Genomic DNA, 14823 nt, shown 5'->3' with positions numbered 1-14823 from the left:
ATTTGTTAAATGAACAGGTCTCCATGGAGATGTCCAACCTTAAATGTGCCATTGGCTCTCCCATCCTTTTTCCCAAGCACTCCATTATCTAAAGGATCTAGGTCCGTGGTGCTTGGCTTGGTTGTGAGTGTGAAATAGAAAAGAAAAGGAGAAAGAACACAGAAGCCTACAGAGGAGGGCCACTGAAGGTTTGGGAACTGAAATGGAACTCCCCAATGGTCAAGAATGCAAGTTTACCAGAGAGCCTGGTCTAGACACCTGTTTCCCTTCCTCTTTCTAAACTACTGGGCCCTATTTTCTATCACCATCTGGTGGCCGCATCCATAAATAACAAGCTCCCCAGGAGCTAAAAGAACTTGTTTAAGGCAGAAGTTCCAACAGATTGGCCTCAGGGGGCTACAAGCTCCTCACCTGTCCCAGCTGCAGCATGAAAATTTGTATGTATACAAGATTTGCCTCATACTAGTAAGAAGTGCCAAGAACTTTTCATCAGATTCTTGAAGAAGCTTATAGTTTCCAGAAGGCTGAGAATCACTACTATAAAGGATTGTTCTAGAACAGTGATTCTTTTTTTCCTCAGGTGAAATCCTGTGAAGACTCATAAAGTGAGAGAGAGAAAAGCTTATCTGCATCCTTAGTTGCTCAGAACCTCACCTTCCACAGCACCTACCTACACACAACACAGAATCCAGTTTGAAAACCACGTTCATAAGGCCAGTGACTTCTGGAGCTTCAAAGCCAGATGAACCCCAGAGAGCCAATGAGTCCCATCAGGCCATGCCTTCTGGTGGGGGCTGAGTGAAGGTCATAGAGATGTTCGTAGTGGTAATGGAGCTCACACAAATCCTTCCAGTCCCGGGTCTTTTTTTACTCTTGAGTCTTGCCTTATTTCCCAAAAATCTACATTTTAAAACAGTAATAATCAAAACTTTTTCTGTCTATAACATAGTTCCCAAACAGGAAACCATTTTTTAAAAGATTTTATTTATTCATGAGAGGCACAGAGAGAGGCAGAGACATAGGCAGAGGGAGAAGCAGGCTCCCTGCAGGGAGCCCGATGTGGGATCACGCCTTGAGCCAAAGGTAGACGGTCAACCACTTAGCCACCCACGTGCCCCCAAACAGGAAAATATTTTTCCTATAAAATTTTAGTCTTCTGGAAAGAGATATTTCCCCCTGCTACCTGTGTCTCAACAAACCATAATACCAGACAGAAAATAAATGTATAGTTTACATTTGAACAGCTCTTTACAACTTACAACATCCACAGCTGGTAGCTAATTTATTTTACAGTGGGGAAACTGACGCTCGGGTAAAATGAGCCAGTTGCTAGCTTGGGACACCAGTTCAAAGGTTCTTTCCGCTGTCTCACAGCCTTCATGTACAAACGTGTACATTCTGTGGTACCTAGAGCAACGAACAGGCAGGTGCTATGGCTGCTGTGCTTGTTTATATGGAGGGGTGAGGGGTGAGGGCAACGTCTGCTAATCACAGCTCTCTGGGGGTGAGGGAAGATAAAGGCTAACACTGATTGAACATCTATATATTGGATATACTGGAGTCTCATTTCTAAACAACATTCAAAGTATGTTTTTTATCACCGTTTTTGCAAATGCATTAACTAAAACTCGGAAAGAGAAAGTGGCTCGTGCAATGTCACACAGCTAGTAAACCAAGATAAAGCTCAGGCCTGCCGGCCTCCTTGGCCTGGTTTTTTACACCAACCAGCCACATGGGGCTTTGAACATGCCAGCTTGCCTCCCTGGGTGGGCAGTCCTGGCCCCCTCTAACCTGTTCCATCCTTCTTCCCCTTCTTCTCTCTCTCAGGAGTGCCAGCTTCTCTCAGGGCACCAGGGCCTCCTTTCTCATGAGGAGTGACACAGCTGTACAGAAACTTGCCCAGGGCAACGGACACTGTGTCAACGGGGTCAGTGGTCAAGTCCATGGCTTCTATAGCCTCCCCAAGCCGAGCCGGCACAATACGGAATTCAGAGACAGTACCTACGACCTGCCCCGGAGCCTGGCCTCCCACGGCCACACCAAGGGCAGCCTCACCGGCTCGGAGACAGATAACGAGGATGTATACACCTTCAAGACACCCAGCAACACCCTGTGTCGGGAGTTCGGGGACCTCCTGGTGGACAATATGGAAGTGCCAGCCACCCCACTCTCAGCCTACCAGATCCCTAGGACATTCACGCTGGACAAGAACCACAATGCCATGGCGGTGGCCACTCCTGGGGAATCGGCCATAGCTCCCCCGCCCCGGCCTCCGAAGCCAAGTCAGGCAGAAACTCCTCGGTGGGGCAGCCCTCAACAGAGACCTCCAATCAGCGAAAGCAGCAGATCTGTCTCTGCCGCGGCCACCATCCCCAGGCGCAACACCCTCCCAGCCATGGACAACAGCCGACTGCACCGAGGTTGGTATAAGCCCCAGCTGTGACCCTGAGGGGCAGCTTGGGAGCGCTCAGTAATTTGCCAGTCCTGGGTCATCCATGCCAAGGAGACGTGAGGCCCACCCGGGTCACTGATACTCGGAGGCATCTGGTACCCAAACCTGGTACTAGCTGGTCCTCCAGCACCGGAGGCTGTCAGCACATGCCCACGGTGCAAGAGTGTAGCAGACCCAGCCTGAGAGGGATTGCTGTTCTACTCAGGGAGAAAGAATATTCTCGGTTAACCACAACACAGCTTCTTATGGGTTTGGAAGTCCAAATCCTAGCATTTGATTCATTTTTATATAAATCAAACCAAAGACTGAAAAAATAAACTGAGAGGACCAGTTCGAACTGGAGCCAAACCTATGTGAACTAGCAGACTATTAAAACAAATTTTAAGCTACTAAATATTTTCTAAGCCACAAATGAATCTCTTTGGCTTAAATCTGGACTTCTCTCTGAAGTGTATAAATTTATTGTCACTAATTTCCCCTGAGCAAGTTCCAACCTTGATAAGCCTCCTCTGTTTGATGAAAAAGTACAGTAATATTAATTCCTTTCATCTTGCTTCGTGCAGTATAGCTCGCAAAGTCTGCTCCTACCCATTCTGTTGTCTAAGTCATGTAGTGACCCTGAGAGTGTGGTGGGACAGAGAGATCCTCGTTGTGTCCATTTCACACGAGGCCCATGGTTAAGAGACATATTCAGGGTTGCAGAGTCAGTCAGGGGCAGAGATGGGACTGGGACCTGGGACCTGAGTCTTGGCTCAGTACTCTTTCAGTCCATCAACTATTGGATCAGTGACCTTGTGCTTTGGAATTGAAATGATACCGACATACATGAAACATGTCCTTACCCTTCAGAGAGCTCACATCTAGTTGGAAAAATAAAACCAATATATGTAAATTAGTCAAGTGTCAGTATTCCTGTCGTGTTTGTATAAGCTCTGGCAGGGATGAGTGGGACAGGCGTTGAGTGCCATAGGAGTTAGAGGAGAGAGGGGTACAAGGGAAGAGTAATTACAGAGGGATCCTCCGTAGATGCCAACACTGGAGGCAGAACTAGGAGCCTGGGAGGAAGTTTCAAACTGAGGAATGAAGTGATAAAAGTAATACTTTATCAGTTGGGGTTGAGAGTAGCGTCTTCTGGAGTATCTATCAGACCCTGAGCAACACTGCTGAGGGTTTGGGGAAGTATTAGCACATGGATCTTCTCTCCTCTCTCCTAGCTTCTTCCTGTGAGTCCTATGAGTACCCCCAGCGTGGTGGAGACAGTGCCGGCCGGTCTGCCGAGTCCATGAGTGATGCGGTCAGTGCTTTCCTGGTGAGTGGGGGTGAGCCAGGGGTCCTCAGGCCAGCCCAGGTGGTTAAAGGTCACACCCCAGAGAGTGAAAAGTACAGAGTGATGGCATCTCCCTCTTAGGCCCCTGCCTAGTTTCTGGTCTCTGTCCAGATGCCTGGGTTGGGTTTTCAGAAAGTAAGATACCACTGGGGTCTGGGGTGAAGAAGAGAGGGGAGCTAGACCACAAGGCTCTCCACGTTGGTAGGTTAGTCGAACGGGTCTAGAATGCAGAGGACCCAGGCTCTGGGATGGGGAACTGAGGCAGCATGCTTTCTCCCTGAGGCTCCACCCGGAGGAGGGCCGCGGTGTGGGACTCCCAGTAGGGGCGGTGCTCAGAGGCAGTCTTGGTGGCAGAAATCCGGTTGCGTTCAGAATCCCAGGCTGCCCTCTGCAAGGGGCTGACCATGCTCTCCAAGCCAATTAGAGCCTGGCATCACGCCTACTGGGATGACCAAAATTGGGTAACCAAAGCAGAGGCAGCTTCCTTGGATGTGTGGACAGACAGGGCAGGAGCTGGAGCAAGGCTGTGGCCACGGTGACTGTATTCTACAACTTGGTGGCAGGTCCACCTGCAGCTGGTGATCACCCTGAAAGCTGGACTAGGGGAACATGCTGGCCCACCCCACTAGCCAGGGCTGAGGCTTCTCCAGGGCTCCCTGCCCTGCTCAGGCTTCAGATGCCAACCCACTAATGCTAACCCCTGAGGTGAGGTGCGGGTCCTAAATCAAACCCATGCCATCTGTGGCCTGTGCCACCCCCAGCCTGGTCAGGCCCCCAGAAATCCTTGTGGGCCCAGCCACCAGGGGTATTTTATACTAGAGGATTATTGTAAACTTCAGGTGGGCCCCAAGGGATCACCAAAACTAGAAGGGACCCACAGACCTTGTTTCTCTCTGCCTCCCCCTGTGCTTCCTTGCTTGGGTTTCTCAGGGCCTGCCTTAGTAGCTTCCCAGGGCAGCTGACCCCGATATAACTCTCCTCGCCCTGCATACAGATTCTCCCCGCCTTCCTGCTGCTTGTTAGTTACTGCTGTATTTCCTCCTCTCCCTCCCAGCCAGGGAAAACAGTTGTGGGCCGCTCAGAGAGCTCCAATTCTGAGGACAACTACGTGCCCATGAATCCGGGGTCCTCCACCCTGCTGGCCACAGAGCGAGCAGGTGACAATTCCCAGAGTGTCTACATCCCCATGAGTCCAGGACCCCATCACTTTGAGGGACTTAGCTACCCCTCCACAGCCCTTTCTATGCACCGGGGCTCCAGCCGAGGGAGCGAGATCCAGCCACCCCCTGTCAACCGCAACCTCAAGCCTGACCGGAAAGGTAAGTCTCCTCTTTCCCCTGTCCCATGTCTGGATGGGGTACAGGAACTGTTTGCATTCATGTAGGGAACTTTCCTTGCAGGGAAGTGTTAGCCTCTGGAGCCTAAGCACCCCAAACTCTCACACACGTGCACGCACACTCAGATTCACTCCAGTGGCCAAGCAGCCTAGGGACTGGCAGCTGGAGTGGCCTGGATGGGCAGGAGTGCAGGTAGACATCAGAAGGACAGGACATAGTCAGGTTCCGGCTCTGCCACCCGGGATTAGAAGCAAACCATTCTGTGTTTGAGCCTTGGTTCTCATCTGAGAAACCAGATGCCTCACAGAGCACTGAAGAACACAGATGATGTGTCTAAACGTGCCTTGTGAGGTCTAACATGCTTCTGGAAGACACTGGGTGAGTTTAGAGTGGGGCCGGGCCAGAACGGACAGAGTGGTCTACTAGAAGGTATGCTACGCCCTGATAGAAAGGCGTGAGCTCTCAAACCAGGTACCTGTGTGTTAGAATCCTTACTCAGCACCTCCTAGGGTGGGACCTTGGATAAATCACTTCAGTTTCTCAGGTTTTTTAACCTGTGAAATGGGCATAGGTTTATTTAGGGTTTATTGAGGAAGAAAGCGTCTAGGACACTGCCTCTGCCACGCAGTAGGTGTTCAGGAAAGTTAGACCCATGCCCCCTGCACTTAGACCAGGAAGCAGTGCTGCAGTTCGAACTCCAGGTCCGCTGGGCCTCCCTAGGGACTGGCTGCGGGCCGGGGCCTGGGGCAGGAATTCAAAGGGAGAAGTAGAGTGATCAGGCAGGATGAGCACCCCTGACCCCTAGGTCTGATCAACAGAGAATTCAGATTTGAATTTGAAATGAAGCCTTTAGGGCCTTGATCTTCCTCCACTGCAGGCTCAACAGCCCTGGTCCAGGAGTGGCAGGGATAGGCATCGTGACCTTCTCCACTTCAATTATCGTCTCTTGTTTTTATATATAGTCACACATCTGGGAGAACAATCTGTTGTCAGACTCTGTGTCCCCATTTTGGATTCTGAAAATACAATTATTCCAGAAAATGCTTGGAAAGAACATACCATTCAGAATCTGAAGCCGTGACATCAAAGCCTGTCAACAGAGGCAGAGATCACAGAACCTGCTAGACCTCAGTTTCCCTGTGTAAAAGTGGGAATACAAATGCCTCTATGAATATACTTGTGTGTTACGTGTGTGTGTGGGGGGGGGGGCATTATCATCTGTGGCTGAGCATTTGACTTTCTCTTCCTGCTCCAGTAAAGCCAACACCACTTGACCTGAGAAACAACACTGTCATCGATGAGCTCCCCTTCAAGTCACCTGTTACCAAGTCTTGGTCTAGGGCCATGTGAGTGTCCATGTGGGGAAGTGGGAGCTTGGAACAGGGTTGTCAGGGCTGAGGTGGGAGAGCTGCGTCCTGACACGAATGCTGTCAGTAACTGAGCGGTCTCTTGGTGCTTGGTGTCCTTGTCTGTGAGGAGGCATTGACTGCACCTGGCCCGTATCAGATCTGACAGTGGAGAGTGGTGCTCCGAGGGCGGGTGTGAGGAGCCTGAGTTCACTGTCTTCTCTCCCCACAGCCACACCTTCAACTGCAGCCCTTCCCAGTACTGCCGCCCCATCTCCACCCAGAGCATCACCAGCACGGACTCCGGAGACAGCGAAGAGAACTACGTCCCTATGGTGAGTCCACAGGTGTGACTCCCACCAGAGCACCCAGGGGCCACCTCAGGTCCCCACTGGTTGTAATTCCTTTGCTTCTGCAATCCTTCTCACACACACGTGGGTCAAGCACTGTGGAGCTGTCATCAGAGGCAAGGGAGACCTGGTCCCTGCCCCCAAGCAGGCCACAGGTGGAAAGGGCCATGGAGGCCTGCCTCTCACGACTGTGACATGGTGGAGAGGCAGTGCTGTGGGGACACACTGGCAGGATGGGCAGTCAGACCAGGCTGGGGCAGATGGAGGCGGGCATGTACAGGAGGAGGAGGCATATTTTGCTAGGGCTGCAGGTGGAAGCTGGGCTGGATCCAGATCACAAATGACCCGAAATACTGACTTAGGGAGTTTGGACTTTCCCTGGGGACCACAGGGGGCCACTTAGATGGGTGCCTTAGAATCATCACTGGGAGCCTATAGAGAATGATTAGAGCAGCCTTCAAAGTTATAAAAGACCTCTTCATTTCTTACTGTGCTATTCCCATGACCACAAGCAAGAATGTGAGTGTAAGCATTTATTGAGTTATGTCCTCAGTGGTGGGGGCACATGTAACACAGCGCGCGGTGGCAGAGGCCATGAGAGAGGTATAAATACAATCAGCACATGAGTTTCTTCCTTGAGATTTCCATTGAAAAGGGAGTAGCTGGGCAGCCCAGTGGCTCAGCAATTTAGCTCTGCCTGCAGCCCAGGGTGTGATCCTGGAGACCAGGGATCAAATCCCACGTCGGGCACCCTGCATGGAGCCTGCTTCTCCCTCTGCCTGTGTCTCTGCCCCTCTCTCTTTCTCCCTGTCTCTCTCATGAATAAATAAATAAAAAAAGAAAGAAAAAGAAGAGGGAGTAGCCGCCCAGCACCTGGTAGTTGCTGCATCAATAATGAAAGAAGGAACCAACCCAACAGTAAGCAGCCGAAAAACAGAACATAGGACTGTTGCCATTCACATCAGAATAGGAGTGCTGGAAAATTCTAGACAAGTTGGTCTTGATGCCTGGATGGAGACAGGACCTAGAGTGTATCCCTTGAAGAGGTGCTTCCATGTGACTGCCCCACTGGAGGCCAGGGAAGGGAGGTGCAGAGAAGCAGGTTTGGTGCAACCGAGACTTTCCAGCACCGGGCATAACGGAAATGTACAGCAGGACACCACAGGTTTGGGAGTCTGAAAACAGATCTGGTTTCCCATCCCTGCTCACTGGCTCTACACCCCAAGGCAAGTCAGCTCACTTCTCTGAACCACAGTTTTTGCTTTAAAAAATAAGAATAAAAAACAAGAATAGTAATCCTACCTCCATCCCAGGATTGTTACAAGGGTTTCATGAGAACCTGGAAGTCCGTGGCCCAACACACTCCCAGAAGTGTCTGTTTTTCCAAGGGTTAGTCCGTTTCCTAAACGTACTAATGGTTTTTCCCTCCTCTGTCATAGCAAAATCCAGTGTCTGCGTCTCCCATTCCCAGTGGCACCAACAGTCCAGCCCCGAAGAAGAGCACGGGCAGTGTTGATTACCTGGCCCTGGATTTCCAGCCAAGCTCCCCCAGCCCCCACCGCAAGGTACGGGGTGGGGTGGGGGTGTCTGAGCACTCGGCCTCGTACCGCTTGACCACTTTTCAGTTAGTGTGGTTCTTACAGGGCTCACATGCCTCCTCTCAACGCACAGGCCTCGAGGTCTGTCGGACCTTCCCAGCCAGTCCCTCCTCCTTGTGCAAATGAGCAAATGGAGCTACCCCAGGAGCCATGGCCCACTCAGGGTTACAGAATGAATCAGTGACAGATCCGAGACTCAGGAATCCCTTGTCCCAGGCCTGAGCTTCTCTTCGAGATCACTGTCTAGGGGCCTCAACTGCCTTTGGGCCAGTCTAGACAGCGGGGCACTGCGAGTGCTCCCCTCTGACTGGCACTTGTTGGCACCCAGCAAATCCTTCACAGGGAGGTGGGTGGAGGCAGAGATGAAGGCCTGGGTCCCCTTGGAGCTGGGAACTCAGGAGTTGACCAAGGCTGTTGCAAAGCCAGGAAGATGGTGCAGTTTGGGCTTTAATAGCCACTTTCAGAAACAGGACACAGGCTCCTGAGGCAGCTCAGAAAGAGCCCCCACACCTGCCCCCCACCTTACTGATAACTCACAGCCACCTCCTCATTCTGTCCTCAGCCATCCACGTCATCTGTCACTTCCGATGAGAAGGTGGACTACGTTCAGGTGGACAAAGAGAAAACGCAGGCCCTGCAGAACACCATGCAGGAGTGGACAGATGTGCGGCAGTCCTCGGAACCTTCCAAGGGCGCTAAGCTGTGACGCAGTGGCCCCTGAGCCTGGGGAGGGGCCCGGAGGCAGCATCTCCAAAGCTGGCTCCTCCCATCTACCCGCCCCCTTCTCCCCTCCCGTTGCGCCCTCTACTCTGCCACTCTGGCCTTCAAAGCACTTGATGTCAGGGACCCTGAACCCTTCTCCTGAGAGGCGAGGGCCTGATTGAGGACTCCCTCTGCCCACTCGGGCCCACCTTCGATTTTTATCAGTAATGGCCATGCCTCTACCCACCTTAGTTAGAGCTATTGCCAAAAAGCATCCTTCAGCCTCTTCCTGTCCTTTAGACCAGAATACCTACTAGGCGTGGAGAGGGGCTGGGGTTCTGAGCCAGATTCCACACCTAACATCCCGTCATGGCCCCCTTCCCTCCAGCTACTGGGCTACCTCTCCTTCAATCCCAGAAGATGCCACGTCGTCTCGCTGACCCAGGGAGCCCAGGACCAGCAGACCAAAGTGGACATGGACTTATTCCTCCTTGGCATTCTTGGTAGGGGAGAGGCAAGGCCTGGAAGATGGGAGTTGAGAAGGTTAGCGATGGTCTTGAGGGACACAGGAAAGAGGTCCCAGGTGCACAAGGCGGGCGATCTGGGCAGTGCTCCCCCCTCCCATCACAGTGTAGCTGTTGGAGGTTGAAAGAAGCAGGAGGGGGATGGGTACCCACAAACCAGGAGCGGGGGTGACCAGGGCCCCCAGAACTATGGAGCATACAGGCCCTCCTCCAGGGCGCACCCCGCCAGAGGCGGCTGGGCTAGGTGATGTAGGTGCAGTCGGGAGGCGGGTGCCGAGGGCAGGCAGTGCAGGTGGACTGGAGGGTTGTAGGGCTGTGGTGCGGAGGGTGCGGGAAGTGCGTGTCTGCGAGACAGGCAGCTGGGGGGCAGGCAGATAATCGATGGGCGGGAGGCAGGATAGAGACCATGGAGGCGGCCTGGCGGCACCTGGGGCTACAGACTGGAGGCTGGATGGGAAAGTGAAGGAGCAGTGAGCATGAGGGATGGCGGGGAAAGCAGTGCGGCCCAGTGGAATTGGGAGAGGGCCAGGGCTTCTGCCAGGAAGAGTGTGCTCCCAGGAGCCCACCGTGTTTTCCCAGCTCATCTTACATCTGCTGCTCCCTGGTTGGACTCAGATCTGGGGCAGGGTCATCACCTCAGCTGCGCCCTCCCCCACCAGGCACTTTGTACTGGGGGGGGGGGGGGGGTCGAATCTCTTATGTTGATGGTTCTTGCCCAAATCCTCCAGGGTTGCAGGGGTTTCATCCAACCCTGGGGTGAACAGACCACCATCCTTCAACCAAAAAAACCCTTCCCAGCACGTCTGAGGGAGGGGACTACAGCTCGCCTTTGGGCTCCTCAGAGCACACACCTGGCCATGTCATCTCCAAAGCCGCACTCTGGCAGAGATGATTTTCTCGACAGTAGCCCTCTCGCAATCAGCTGAGCTCAACTCAACCAGCATTTAGTAGTGGCTGCCGGGGCCCCGTTCTGGGAACACGGAAATTAATTAGTAATTAATCCGTGTGCCCGTGCACTTGAGAAGGTAGGGGCATGGGATGTTGGTGATGGCTGAGAGAGACCGGAAGTGAGGCTGCTTAGGAAGTTGGTGCAGATCAGGGGAAGGTGGGGTCTGGGGAAAGGAGATGCTGAGATAGGCCTTAGAGGCAGGAAGATGGAGTGGTTTTCCAGGGAAGGAGAGCGGGCTGGGGTCCAGTGGAGGAAGGACTGGGGCTGAGGGCAGTGGTCGACATCATGTCCCTTTAAGGCCCTCTCGGAAGGGTCTCTGGGGCCAAGCTTTGGTGCCACCCCCAGCCCCAGTACACCCCGAGAGTGTCCGCACTTCTTGAAAGTTCCACAAGGTGAATGAAACTGGTTGGAGTCTTTAGAAAGTGTGTTCAAATCTAACGTCCAAGGAGGTCTCGTTCCAGCTTTTGATTCCTGCAGCTCCCAAGCACTTAGGGTGGAGGTGGAAGGAAGCGCGAGGAAACTGGCCTATTAGAGGTAGAGACAGGCTCACAGGCTTCAAACTACTCGGTGGTCAGGTCAGTTTTAAAAACTGATCAAGGTCCCCCCCGCTCCCTGGTGGCCTGGCAGGGGCAGAAACCCCAGACCAGGGCTGCCTTCCCAGCCGACGTGGCTCCTGTGAGGACTCACGGTGCCTGGGCCCGCAGGAGCCAACACCTGTGAAAGGGGGGTTAGGTGGGCTCTGCGGCCTCCGTGCGGAGGCTGAGCTGGTGGGCAGAAGTCCCTCTCTCCTGAGGGTCTGGCTCACCAGGGATGGGCAGCACCCAGAGCATTAGTTAACCCAGTCCCCTCCCCGAGCCTGACTTTTTGAAACCCTTCAAGAAGCACAACCCTTCCCATTCTGGAGTGAGTGGAACAAGGGCTGGCCCCAAGCCCTGGCTGGTCCCCCCACCCCCCCCCCTTGACAAGAGCTCTGGATGCAGACAGGACAGAGGCAAGTTAGCACTTTGTCTGCAACCTGTGGGGGGGCGGGGGGCGGGCACCTGAGCGCTGAAGCTCCCTCCTCCTCACATTGTGAGGGGGCCGACATTGTGGGACCTTCCAAGGTCTCTGCCTGCCCGCTGGGGGGGCCCCCTTGAGAGTCAGGCTGTCATGTGATAGTTGGTGGTGTGTATTCTTGTGTGTTGGTTATACGTGTCTTGAAATCTAGCATCCTTTCGCACAGAATTGTCTATATGTCGGGGAGAAAATGGGCCAGCAGCCCAGTCTTAGGTTCTCGCCCTGTGATACCATTTAAAATTGACATTTAATTTTTCAAATCACTGTTGGTGCCTAATCACTTAAGTTATTAATTTATTCTGTTTTCTTTTAAAAAAAAATTTGTAACATGTATTTATCCTGTGAGTAGGTCTGGGGTGGGGGTGGGAACGTGTTGCAGTGGGTCCTGTTTTTGCTGTGGTGACACATGGTACAGGCCTGGAGCTTGCAGGTCCCTTTTTACTGTGGTGTCGGAGCGGGACAACAATAAAGTCCATTAGAAGTGACCAGAGAAGGCTGCTGGAGCCTCTGTCGTCTAAGGGGCTGGGGTGGGCGGGGAACCCACCTGCACATTCACATGGGCTTAAACACGCACTTCCGGCAGGGCCCCAGGCTGTGCCCTTTCATTTTAATAGGAAGTAACCAGGCTCTTCTCCCCACTGGGAGCAAGGGTGGATCCCCCTTACCTCGGGATTTGTGTTCCTGATATAGGATGTAGAAATTGTACCTTCTGCCCATTCATCTTAGAAGGCACGCGGGGTGTAGAGAGCTGAGCTGGACAGGGTCTGTGACAGTTGGGCCGAAACCCAACTCCTCCCCCTACAGCCCGGGCCGGCAGCCCTTGCAGCCCCCGGCCCAACACCACTGCCTTGCTGCCTGCCCCCCACCTGCTTTGCTCCCCCAGATGTACAGGCTTGGTGCCTCACAAGCTCCAGCCATGGGATGGCGCCCAGGGGGGTTGCTTCCTGCCCAAGTCTGTCCCAGGAGGGGCCACACCCCGGCCAGGTTCTCCCAGGGCAGAAAGAAGGAATGTGGGAGCGCCGGTATCCAGTTCTGGGGAGTCCCCCTGACACTCTCCCATCGGGCAGCCCTGAGCCTGGGCGCCTGCCTCTCAGAATGAGAGTGCTCTGCCCTCTGGGTCCTCCCAGTCCTCACCTTTAACATGGGGTGTACCCGCCTCACTGTCCAGACACGGCAAGAAACAGAGGGCATGGCTGACCTCACAGCCACTGAGGCAGGAAGAATGACCTCTTTAAAAGCTTCGGAGAACCTATTTTTATTTCCGGTTGAGACCCTGAGTCTCTTCTCTCCATGTAGAAGGGTACAGCAGTGTCAGGGCACAATGAGGTCAGTATCTGCTCCTCACCAAACCACCCCCACCGGCCACTGGGCCACCGCTCTAATGCCAACTGATGAGCTGAGCCAGCCAGCTTTCCTCAGGACGGACAATGGCTTCATGAGAAACACAAACATATTCGCAGTAAAATAAGGAGTCTCTATCTTAACCAGAAAGGGGGTGCAAATGGTGGCATCTCAGGCACTGAGGCAGGCGAGGGGAGATGGGGTTTGAGGATTAAGGGTCTCCCGCGGTGTGTGGGGGGGCTGTCCTCCCCTCTCTGCATTGACAGTATCTGATCCCGGCCAGGCTGCTTCCCACCTACTCTCCTCTCGAAGTACCGAGGGTGCAGGTACCTCTGAAACCCCTTCAGAGAGCCCAGAAGGTGGCCACACATCTGACACACAGGCCCCAGATCCTGCTCTGCTTTTTCTACTAGAGAGCAACAGGATTGTCTGAAAGGAGCTAGGAGGGAAATGCTACTTGATGGCAAAACACTAGAGCTGTGGAGTTCCACCCCGTCAGGTAGCCAGTGGGGGAACACAGGGGACAAGGCCCAGAGAGTGTCCGTGGAAGCTGCTTCAAGTTGACCAGGACACTTGGGTGTAAAATCTTAATGGGGCTGATCCCAGTGTCAGCGGCTTGGCTCGGCTCTCACCTCTGAATCTGAGTCTCTGCACACCCTTCAGGCTGAGGGCCGGCATCCCAGAAGCTTCCTCTCCACCTATCCTGCCCTTGGAAAGGCCTGTCTTCAGGGCTGGACCTGCCTCCACAGCCCCCCTCAGACCCCACTGGGCAAAGTGCCTCTGCCTCAGTCCCCACCCAGGCCCCAGAAGGAAAGGGTTAGGGCCTCCCCTGAGGCTGGCGGGGGCACCCCCACGGGTGGGAGCAGGCTGGGGCAGGCTCCATGTTAGAAGACCAGTCTGTGGAAGTCACCACCGTTGCCACCTGCGGGATTGCAGCCGCCCGGAGAGCCTTCGTCCTCATCCTTGTCTTCGTCGAAGCCCCTGCCCCAGTGCGGGGACGCGGGGAGTGCAGAGATGTAGGCCGCCCTGCTTCGTGCCTCCTTCTCCTGCTCCTAGAACACACATGTGGGTGGGGAAGGAAGCTTAAAATTCAGGCTCTGAAACCAGAGTCTTCCCTTCGCTGGCCCGCACCCCCACCCCAGTGCCACCCAGCACAGCATTTCTGAGCGTCTCCCATGGCACAGAGGAGCCACAGCTTCTGCCCTCTGGGTGTGCCAGCCCATGGGAGGATGGCTGGGGTGCACCCATCCTTCTACCTCGTATCTACTCTTCAAGCTCATTCTTCCCATAGAAACTCCCAGCCCCTCGAAAGACTTAATAACTGACAAGGGCCTGACGTGGCACCAGGGAGCAGGAGGGGCAGGGACTACAAGGATCACACCACACCACACAGGGGCCACTCTGGTGTCCTGACACGGCTGTGCAGCTCACTGCCCCTCAGGCCAGCCTCACAGAGGCTCCTTATCCGCAGCCCCACCTCTGCCTGGACAGCCCAGCAGAAATGAAAAAGCAGGCCTGGTGTCCCCCCACACACGCCAACTCCAGGCACTGCTGTCCACGGTCCTGGTGTGACTACGCTGCAGGTCAGAGAGGAGGTTCTGGGCAGGGGGGGCCCCTGGGTCCCGCTGGAAGCCCGGACTTCACCACCCAACCCCATGGTGCCCCTTCACACACTCAGGACAAGTATTAATGAACAACTGGTAATTACGGAACGTCTGTTCCTCTGCAGTAAGGGTTACGTCTGTCTAGTCCACCAACAGTCCCAGCATGAAGTGGCCAGTGAAAGGGTAGCAGAACGAGGAGGAGACAGACACAGAGTTGCTAGCTCAGCGCTAAGCCGG

At 54.0% G+C, this 14823-nt stretch overlaps 2 protein-coding genes across 2 annotated transcripts in view; one reads left to right on the top strand and one right to left on the bottom strand.

Annotated features, from left to right (window-relative positions):
• GAB2 (GRB2 associated binding protein 2) overlaps positions 1 to 12126 on the top strand; it is a 192864-nt gene extending 180738 nt beyond the window's left edge. The window contains exons 4-10 of the mRNA XM_041730373.1: positions 1828 to 2420; positions 3667 to 3761; positions 4834 to 5098; positions 6372 to 6462; positions 6695 to 6797; positions 8252 to 8377; positions 8973 to 12126. Coding sequence (XP_041586307.1) covers positions 1828 to 2420; positions 3667 to 3761; positions 4834 to 5098; positions 6372 to 6462; positions 6695 to 6797; positions 8252 to 8377; positions 8973 to 9116 — 1417 coding nt within the window. The 3' untranslated portion in view covers positions 9117 to 12126. The remainder of the gene's footprint in view (positions 1 to 1827; positions 2421 to 3666; positions 3762 to 4833; positions 5099 to 6371; positions 6463 to 6694; positions 6798 to 8251; positions 8378 to 8972) is intronic.
• A 538-nt stretch (positions 12127 to 12664) lies between these two features.
• Positions 12665 to 14823, bottom strand: part of USP35 (ubiquitin specific peptidase 35) — a 52870-nt gene continuing 50711 nt past the window's right edge. Inside the window, exon 11 of the mRNA XM_041729684.1 lies at positions 12665 to 14034. Coding sequence (XP_041585618.1) covers positions 13867 to 14034 — 168 coding nt within the window. The 3' untranslated portion in view covers positions 12665 to 13866. The remainder of the gene's footprint in view (positions 14035 to 14823) is intronic.

The sequence above is a fragment of the Vulpes lagopus genome, chromosome 15 (assembly GCF_018345385.1).
Source record: "Vulpes lagopus strain Blue_001 chromosome 15, ASM1834538v1, whole genome shotgun sequence".
In the NCBI taxonomy this organism is placed as follows: domain Eukaryota; kingdom Metazoa; phylum Chordata; class Mammalia; order Carnivora; family Canidae; genus Vulpes; species Vulpes lagopus.
The sequence above is the reverse complement of the archived record's forward strand: the minus strand, read 5'-3'. Positions and strand labels throughout refer to the sequence as shown.